At 43.4% G+C, this 10,057-nt stretch overlaps 1 protein-coding gene across 3 annotated transcripts in view; it reads right to left on the reverse strand.

The window, feature by feature from the left end:
* Positions 1–10,057, reverse strand: part of akt3a (v-akt murine thymoma viral oncogene homolog 3a) — a 54,699-nt gene that overhangs the window by 9,066 nt on the left and 35,576 nt on the right. For all 3 annotated transcript variants that reach the window (XR_001290306.1, XM_005727338.2, XM_005727337.2), the window contains exons 5-10: positions 8,061–8,205; positions 7,228–7,359; positions 6,955–7,020; positions 6,128–6,196; positions 4,049–4,171; positions 3,300–3,428 (exon numbers count right to left, since the gene is read on the reverse strand). Coding sequence is in view for 2 of the 3 variants with exons in the window: in XM_005727338.2 (XP_005727395.1) it covers positions 3,300–3,428; positions 4,049–4,171; positions 6,128–6,196; positions 6,955–7,020; positions 7,228–7,359; positions 8,061–8,205 (664 nt within the window). In the remaining variant the exon portion in view is untranslated. The remainder of the gene's footprint in view (positions 1–3,299; positions 3,429–4,048; positions 4,172–6,127; positions 6,197–6,954; positions 7,021–7,227; positions 7,360–8,060; positions 8,206–10,057) is intronic.

The following is a 10,057-nucleotide window of genomic DNA, read 5'->3' on the forward strand; positions in this document are numbered from 1 at the left end:
CACACACACACACACACACACACACAGGGAACCGTTTATGAAATTCAGAGCAGCTTACGAGGTTGATTTTGCATCTTTGTACAAAAAAGGTACAGAAATGCAAACTAATCAGCGTGTCCAGTTAGGCATGTATACGTATGTGGTTGTCAGTGTCTGTAACAGTGTGTGTAATGGTGTGTCCGTGTGTCCTGGGACTAAAGAAAGTGGTGGCAGCTCGGTTGCAGGCAGGGAGCAGATTAATCCACACAGAGCCAGAATGATGCCCCACAGCCCGAGGCATGGAGGCACTGGAGTGTGTATGCGTGTGTGTGTGTGTTTATGGCATGTGTGGTTATGTGTATAATTTAAAAAGAGGCAGGGCAAATAAATAGGACAAGACAGGAAGAAACAAATGGGACAAATCGAGAGGAGAGGAGAGGAGAGAAGAGGAGGGGAAAGAAGGAGGAGAGGAGAGGAGGAAAGAAGGAGGTGAGGAAGAGGAGGAGAGGATGCGAAGAAGAGAAGGAGGAGAGTGATTTAAAGCAGCAGTGATGGAGAAGGTCCTGTCCTGTCCTGGTCCCTATAGTGGCAGCCATGTGGCAGCTAGCTGCCGATCGCGGGATGAGGGCTTTGGCAGCCTGGACAGGGCTAGATGGGACGGGATGGGCACACACAGCCTGAGGCTGTACCAGCCCAGATACCCAGCAGGAAACACAAACACACATCCACATCCACAGTTCATATACTGTGAACATACTATCCCATATTGTGGGTATCAGACAGAGGCCTTCCATCTCCAAAGTGTCATCACTTGAAAATGAATTTGTGCTGTCACTGTGCTAACATCTTGAAATATGCTGACTGTGCCGCTATGTTTGTGAAACATTTACAATAGAAAAGGAGTCGCAATAATACCCAACATATACAACATACAAACAAAATAAAAACAAACACATACAAATAAATGGAAAAGGCCCAAATCCATTCCCTTTAACACTTTCAAATTTGCCACAAAGAAATGTGTCAAACGCACAAAAAAGAAAAGGAAAAAAAACACTCCCCATGTGTTTTCTCTGATCCCGTTCCATCCCTTTGCGAGGATCTTACACTGCTTATTCTTTATTAATCTTACATTAATCTTTTTTATAATTGTTGACTTCCCTTGAAACAAACGATAACACTTCAATCTAAGTCTTTACGAGTTTGGATGAAGAATTATTCAGCGTTGCGTTGCTGCAGTATCTGTTTGTGTGTTCTTCAGGCACGCAGCAGACAGAAACCCTCTTTATTCACTTCTCATCTGCCCTTTTCACTGACGGCAAACACAGGAACTGTCTGAATTTCACTCCTGTAACCCTGAAATATTTTCTCTCCCTTCTCATCTTCCTCTGTCTTCAACCCCCCATCCCCCCTTTTTCTTTTTTATCCCGGCTACTTTGCATCTCTGTAACTTGGCTCCGAGCAAACTGTGTTATTTTTACACGCGGGCGGGCGAGCAGAGCTTGCGGGCGGGCGAGTGGCGGCGGCGGTGGTGTAGATTTCCAGGTTTTTTCCGAGCACCTTCCTCCAACCTCGCCCATCTGCCGCCATCTGCCTCGCTTTAGCCTGCACTTTCTACTGCAATCACACACACACACACACACACAGCGCACACGCGCGCACACACACACATAAATACACACAGACGCACATCCTGTGAAAAATAACCAACAGCCTCCAATCAGCTTTTGGCACGCAAAGGAAGGGACTAAAAAAAAAAAAAGCACAAAATGCTGCGCCAAATTGTCCTCCATACTTTTTTGAGTGGGATATATACTATGCCTCTCCCCTCCTGCCTTCATCTCCACATCACCATCGCTCTGCTTCCACCACCCACAGTCGTGCAACACTCTCTGCAGTTGATCTGCTGGCCTTCGAGTGAGGCAGAGCTGATGACTGGACAGCGGATGGTTGAAAAAAATGATTACAAGATCGTAGCGCTGTGTGTTTGTGTGTGTTTTTGTGTGTGTGTGTGAGAGGAACCGTGCTTTGCCCTTTTCCAATTCAACCAACACCCTGCTTCGCACGCAAAAACTGCATATTTACTGTTCACCCTGATATTATGGAAATTGTTTGCCTGTGAAATTTGCAAATGAAACTGTACATACATAAATTCCACTATAAGAAGACTCCTAACACCCTCATGAGTGTTATGGGTAACGGGTCGGGAGAGAGTCTCTGGATCATCACTTTGTGATTCAAGTGTACTGAGCGCATTAGCTCCGCCTCAACCAGACACATAAATGAAACAATAAGATAATTCATGATAACGAAACACAGAATGACCTCTCTTTCAGTGTGTTTCAATACTTAGAAATACATTTTGCTATTAACAATGGATTTTTGTAATGCAGTAAAGGATACTGTATGTGTGGCTCCTACAGGTTCTTCATGAACCTACCCTGCAGGCACCCATTTATCAAAGCTCAGTAATAATTCCGGTAGTTAAATTAATCAGCCAGGGCTGTTGTTAGATAAACAGAAACTGTGCAGTGGGCAACATGAGTCTCACAGTTCACAGGGGCCTTCCTGGTGGAACCCTGAGCACTGCAGAAAAGCTGCCTAATGGATAGGCCGCCTGTGGATGCCACAGATGCTTTTATGTACTACGAGGCCTAAGTCAATCTGCTCAGTTTACGGAACATAACATACAGTCACTGAGATTTCTCTTGTTGATCAATTATATAAATCAGTTTAAAAAGTGGACGCTCCTTCGTGGATCTGGTGGTTTGAATCCTTTGCTTTTTGGCCTTTGAACACCTAACATGTTCATGACTGAATCAATGTCGCATGTGGAAACAGGCTGAGCTCTATATCCTGCACCTCTAAAAATATCTTACACGTACATTGTCCTGACAGTGTATGGTCTTTACATGGTGCCCAGAACTACTATACAGTACAACTCTCAGGAATGTGCCCTGTGACATATTAGCAATTTCTTTAACTGCTTCTCATCTCTTCTTCTTCTTATCTATAAATAAAAACAGAATTTTAATGAAAAAGTTAAGCAACAAATGCATCAAATTCTCTGACACCACACATCATGTTACACTTCAAATTTCACATGTGGAGTACACACGTGAGTGATCAATTAGTGAAGATCAAAGAAAAAAAGCTTCTCCTTTCCTGTACAAGATTACAGATGTGCATACATCCAGGTGCAAATACCAAGGATGTGTGCTTATTTACCGCATTGCAGTGCAGTGCAGGCACCTCACATTCACCCTCTGATGACAAAAACATAAATGTATATACACACATTTAAAAAAACAAAACATTACCTCAGGTGCAAGGTACTCTGGTGTACCACAGAAGGTCTTCATGGTAGCAGCATCAGTGATGCCCTCCTTGCAGAGCCCAAAATCTGTGATTTTGATATGGCCATCTTTATCCAGCATTAAGTTTTCCAACTGGAAGGAAATCAAAATCTCTTTGTCATTATGTGACACTTTATTAACTGGCTGAACACTTTTTGTGCACTGTGGAGTCAAACTTGTTATCACTTTGAGGAAAGCAGTGAGGGACGAGTAAGCTGTATTGTATTACTCCACAGTGTGGCAGTACACACACTCAGACACACAAACACCAAGTTGAAAAGGGAAATAAACTTCAGGCATGTAGTGGAGCCACTCAACCTTTTAATTTTAATGGCTGAAGTGTTTTTCTCACTCTCTGTCTGCTTTTTCTCCTTTCTGTTTTCTTGGCTGCTGCGAGTGGGGCTGGGGCCAAGGCTGCCAGGCAGGCACTCAGACGGAGCCATCTACCTCTCTACCTCTGTGGCATCAGCACCTCTCTCCTTCCCTCTCTCCCTGCCTCCTGCAATTCTTTGCTGCTTTATGTCTGTGTGAGTTTGTCCCTGTCCGTCTCTTTAATTACTACACATCCTGAGCCACTTGTCTTCTCCTGGACGGGGAGGGACACCGAAACACAAGAGGTGGGAGGGGGGCAAAAACAAAAGAAGTTTTCCCTAAAATATCTGATCACTCTCTTCCATGCCCCCAGCCTGCTTTTCCTCCCTGTTTCTGTTTACCTTGAGGTCCCGGTACACAATCTTGGCTGAATGCAGGTAGTCGAGAGCCGAAACAATCTCTGCGCCGTAGAAGCGCGTGCGCTCCTCTGAGAACACCCGTTCTCTGGACAAATGGAAAAACAGCTGCGGGAAAAGGAGGAAGGACGAGAAGGGAAGAGCGGGTGAGAGGGAGAGAACAGAGAGAGGGCGGGGGAGAGAGAAGGGGGAGAGACAGCAGGGACGGCACAGCAATAATTACTGATTTATTGGAGGAAATTAGCACAACACAAACTGGCTGCCCGCACCATATTGAGATGATAGATAGCGGAGGGGAGGGTGAGTGGGGTGTGTGTGCGCGCGTGTGTGTGTGTGTGAGGGGTGCATGTGTGTGGGGGGGGGTCTCAGAGGACGGCGGGTGGAGGCGCTCGGCAGCTGGCGCCTCATCTAGTGGCCCCCCCCACACCCCCTTCTCACTACACATACACAGACACGCATACCTCTTCCACGTTACCCTCTGGGCTAGGTTGGCACGGTGCTGGCGTGGAGTTCGGCGATGGGGGCCAAATCAAGGGTTTAATCAATACACCAGTCTAGTTAAAGACAGGCCGACTGCCGCTGTCGCCAACAGCCCCCCGACTGCCTACGGTGCAGTACTCATTAGTGGCCTAACTGGCCTTGCCCCCTGAGCCTCCGTCTTCATTTGCTCCATTCTCATATCCACCGTTCTCTGTTTTTGGCACAAGGCTTATTTTCATACTTTAAAGAGTACACCCCCCCCCCCCTGTGGTTTGACCTCTTCTGTCTTCCTTTTAAATGGCTCACCTCACATTCCCTTCCTCACTTACTTTCTCCTTCGCTGTCAGTTGTCAAGTTCTCACTGTCACACAGCTACACATGTGGCACCAAACTGACATCAGCCTGCTGTGCCGCAACAGTCGAGTCGTACAAATTACCCATGAGGCCAAAGGGCACATATCTCCCCATTAATTGTTCAGGGAGGTTTGCATAATGGCCACTGGAGTGATCCTCACAGACCACCTTGCTCAAATGGTGTCTGTTTGTGTGCAAGTGTGTGCATGTGTGTGTGTGTATGTGTTGAAGCTGTGGTGAGAGGGGGTAACACGACAGGTGGGCCTTCATCAGTGTACTGGCAGCTGTGACTGTGGCAGGTTTGTAATGGGTTCGGTGTGTGTGTGGTGTGTGTGTGAGGCATGTGTGGTCACAATTTGTCCGTTGAGGTAAAAATTTGCTGCGTGTGTTTGTCTAAGTATGTGTGCCTTTTGTGTGTGTGTCTGTGCTTGTGTTCTCAGGGTAAGTGTGTGTGTGAGAGTTCTGCTCAGGCCTGGTGCTGGCTGAACTGCTTAACTAGCTGGGAGGGGAGCAGGTGACAGTTACACTAAGGGAATGAACCAAGATTGCAAAAACGGCCCGATTAAAAATCTGAGAAATGGAAAAGTGGGGGAATCCAAACTCATTTCATCTCAGACTGTCATTCTGGCTGTGTCCTCCCCATAGGTGTGTTCATAAATAGACGCACGCAGGAGAAGGAGAGTACAGAAAAGAGAGGCGAGAAGGCAAGTGAGAGGCCAGTTGGTTGGAAAATTAACCGTGTTAGAAAGCAATCCAAAAGCGAAACTTTAGCCACTTCTTCAGTGTTTGCACGTTCAACCGATCATTCCCGGCACTGCTGCTGCAGCTTTGCACATACAATTACAACATATTCTGTATTCATCTGTGAGACATTTATGAACCCAAAAAACTGTTTAGAAAATTGTCTTTGAAATAATAATAATCACAAAAACAACTAATTTACAATTTAAATCCAGTCTCTTTTAGTTTGGCTGAACACTGGCATCTGGAGAGTGCTTAAATATGATTTAAAACACTTGTAACAACCCTGATATATAAAAACTGAAATGAAAATTAAGATAACAGATCCAGGAATGTATCTGTTTACATACCATAAGACAGTTACTGTGAGAAAGTAACTCGCCGACAGTTATTGTGGTGGAAATGTGGTTTAACCGGCTCTTTAAAGTAGTAACACAAAGATGAGAAACCACACACAGCACATCCATCACAAATGTGTGTGTCTCTTACCTCTCCTCCATTCACATACTCCATGACGAAACAGAGGCGGTCTTTAGTCTGGAATGAGTATTTTAGAGACTGAAACAAAAACCACACAAACAATTTATATAACAGAAATCATTCACCGAGGCACTGAAAGCATCAGCCTTGCATTAATTAAAATAAAATAATCTCAGGATATATATGTAATATAACATTTCATGCCTAACTGGTTGTACAGGAGAGGTAATATGGAATGCTCCTTCTTCATTTGGCTTAAAAAACACAAACAATCTGCCTGTTTTCGTATGCACTCCCTACAGTGAACAGTGAAGTGGGTGAGTGAACGATTTCATACACAGCAGGAAGTCTTGCCGTTCTAGCTAGAACAGCAGGAGGAGCACAACGTGATCGGCCTAAGCTTTAAACTGTTTATGCCTCTATTTGTTTATTCAAAGCAAGTAGGTGTCTGTGTGTCTGTGTGTTCACTTTCTCTTTTGAGGGAGAAATCTGCTAAACAAAAGAACAGTTGGTTGAAGTCTCTTTGTGGCTGCAGGTGTGACGGGGCTAAACTCAGATGTGAAGTGTAATTGCTCTTTCGATAGTGTGTGTGTGTGTGTGTCTGTGTGTGAACATGCATATATGTGTGCAGCAGCTAATGTGTGAATGTGTACATCAAAGCTAACAGATGCAGCTGTTAAAGTACAACAATGTGGCTTCTAAATCATAACTGGCCTCAGAAGACTCAGGTATGTGGAGGATCAATAAGCTGTGTGTGTACAGATGTCAGGACACGGTCCATATGTAAAGATCTATAAATTTAAACCAGTTGTGTTTAGTGTGTACGAGGTACTTACAGTTAGAAAGGGGTGCCTGGTGTTTTTTAGTACTCTGCTCTCTGTGAGTGTGTGAGCCACTTCATCCTGTTCAGACAACATGCAATGAAAACCATTATCAGTCCACTTAAACCACTAAGAAAGAGGACAGCTGAACAGTGCTGCAGCAGTGCAATAAAAACAACCGATACTGACATCTGACACTACCCAGAATCAAAAGTACAGTAAAAGATAAAATATTCAAATTAATGGACGCAACTGAAAATACATACTTGATGTATTTTCCAGACTCACCTTGGCTATGATGACTTCTTTTTTAAGGATTTTCATGGCGTAGTATTTCCCGCTGGCCTTTTCCCGGACAAGAATCACTTTACCAAAGGTTCCCTTTCCCAGCAGCTTCAGGTAGTCGAAGTCGCTCATTGTCTATTAGAGGAAAAAAAGAGAAGGCCAATATCACGAGTTCCTCAGTTGAATAATTGATGCAGTATCTACTGGCATTTAGAAACGTTAAAATCCCATTGGAAGTGTAGGGCTGTGAATATTTTGAAATAAGTATATTTTTCTCCTTTAAGCAATACAATGAGGATTCTCTGTGAAGCCTTTTTTCATGTAACAGAAAAGCGGCAATCTTCCTCAATGTAAATGATATCTAAATTCAAGCAGCCAAAAACAACATTTATTGACTGCTACTGGGCTAAATGCCATGAAATTCATGAGTGATGTTAATGGCACCCGTGAGATGACTCCCAGTCATCTTCATGACCATGCCGAGTGCGACTGTCAGGTCAAAACAAGCCCTTTAGTCTACGATAGACACTGAAAACAGATTTTTATTGAACCATAACATTATTACATAAAACCTTTACAGAGTGGGGTGTAATAAACAGCAGAGCCAGAGGAGGCAGCTAGTGGTAGATTGTTAAATGTATTTTTTATGTATGTAGTAGTAAATGTGCCCAAGTATCACCTGTGCCTTCACAGAAGATATTTAAGCAGGACTGTTTTTACTCGCTGGAGTATTATAACATGAAAAAAATTATGAGCTGACATAAAACAGCATAACGGCTGGAATATTTTTTGTACCTTGGGTATAAAATACATGCACGTGCAAGTGTCGTTTTTACCTTTCTTTTGTGGTGTGTAGTGGAGATGTCCATCTCCTCCTCCACCATGTTGTCGATGTTGGAGGTGGGGCTGCACTGGATCCTTTCCTCCTCTTGTCTCTGCAGCTTGTCAGCCACCATCTGAATTGCCTCTGTCCACTCATCTCTGGAGTCAAAGCATGTAAAAAGGTAAAGTTAGCATTTGCAGCCTTACTAAGACCTTTCTTAATATACTGACTGTCCAAAAAGGTCCAGTTTACTATGCTTAAGCACACACCTGTAACTAGCACATGTATAAAAACATTAAATTGGTGTAATGCATTATACTGGTCCTAATATTAAAAAGAAATTTGAGTGCACTTATTTAACCAGGTTTTTAAAGGCATCAAAGTGTTTTCAATTAACATAAACACCTATTTGTTCAACAGAGTGGAAACACGGTCAACTAGAGAATCAACCAAATGAGCAATGATCATAGAGCAGAACTAATGCCTACCAGTCTGTGTGTGTGCATGTGCGAGAGGCGAGAGGGTGAATGAGTGTGTGCAAATACACACCAGTGCATTAGAGGGAACAATGCTTTGTTTTTTGCTAACATTGTTCCTCCCCATTGACTTTCCATTAGCAGTGATGTTCAACATCTGTTCAGAGAAGGTGTGTGTGCGTGTGTGTGTGTGTGTGTGTGTGATTATAATCTGTAGCAGCATGGATGGCCATGCATCAAGATGTTAAGGTGCATTAACTGTATTTAACAATGATGAATATAATGGTTAGGAGAGAGGGTCTAGCTTCCCTCTGCCCTGAGAAGAGAAGAGAAGAGAAGAGAAGAGAAGAGAAGAGAAGAGAAGAGAAGAGAAGAGAAGAGAAGAGAAGAGAAGAGAAGAGAAGATTCTGTGATTTTAGCAGTATCCAAAAAATTGTAAATTAGTTTAAGTTCACACAACTTGAAAGTTTTCCTCAAGAATGAAATGGTTCAAAATGACTTGTACTTTGAAGTTTTTTTTATGCCACTGATCTTCACTCAAACAGTGTTAATCCTGTGCCACATGCAGGGGTTACATGTTAGCAGAAAACACCAGAGAGCTTGAACTGAGGTGAAGTAAAAATGATACTCAAATATTCTGAAATCCCCTGGACTCGGGAGAAGCAAATCTGGATTTACGAGAATGCACTTTGAAAATACACTTACCCAGAGTAAGCCGTGAGGAGATCATAATAATGAAACCTGCTTGACTCATAAACATTCACCTCTGTCTGCTTTGTTTTGTTTTGAGTTAGACGCCCATATGTTTCCTTGAGGGATCTGGAGGAACATTCATCTGAACCTAAACAGAGCAGTGTGTTTTTAAGATCTGAATCTCTTTCTTCTGCAAAGACTTCTTAGCATACCCTACACACTCCAAAACAAGGGCAAACTCAAGTTACACTCTATCAACAAAAGTGGAGCACTCAATTTGTGGCATCCATATTGTGCGAATGTGTGTGTGCTACGTGAAAAGCAACGGGAACTCTCTCAAGGTCAGACAGCAGATAAATGCTCTCTCATTTTGAGTATTTTTTTTTGTGTAATGAGGGTTGGTTTTTTTTGCTAATGAGAGATAATGGGCCTGCCTACAGTCGGGCACCACGCCAACACGTGCCACCCTCTCTGGGTTGGTGCTGTGGTAGCTGGAGCTCTGCCAGCACGGGTACAGTACAACAGATACAGTAACACACAACAGCACAGACTCCCACACGCAGACTTTTTTCCAACCCACTTCAATAACGCAAAAAATCTTGCGCACACTTCTACAACAAAGCACAGGCACATCTGGAGCTCACAGTCATCTACTTCCTCTTCCTCCATCAATATAAAGTTATTAGTTTAATGTTATCTCTCAAATGCTTATTTGATTATCTAGAGACTAAACTACTATAAAAGCAACATATAACACCAAGTTAGACAGACAGCTGCAGCCCACACACATAGACCCCCAAAAAATGAATAAATAAAAAGAAGAACACACACACACACACAC

This window comes from Pundamilia nyererei, unplaced genomic scaffold (assembly GCF_000239375.1).
Source record: "Pundamilia nyererei isolate P.nyererei 1_Seehausen unplaced genomic scaffold, PunNye1.0 scaffold00024, whole genome shotgun sequence".
Taxonomy (NCBI): Eukaryota; Metazoa; Chordata; class Actinopteri; order Cichliformes; family Cichlidae; genus Pundamilia; species Pundamilia nyererei.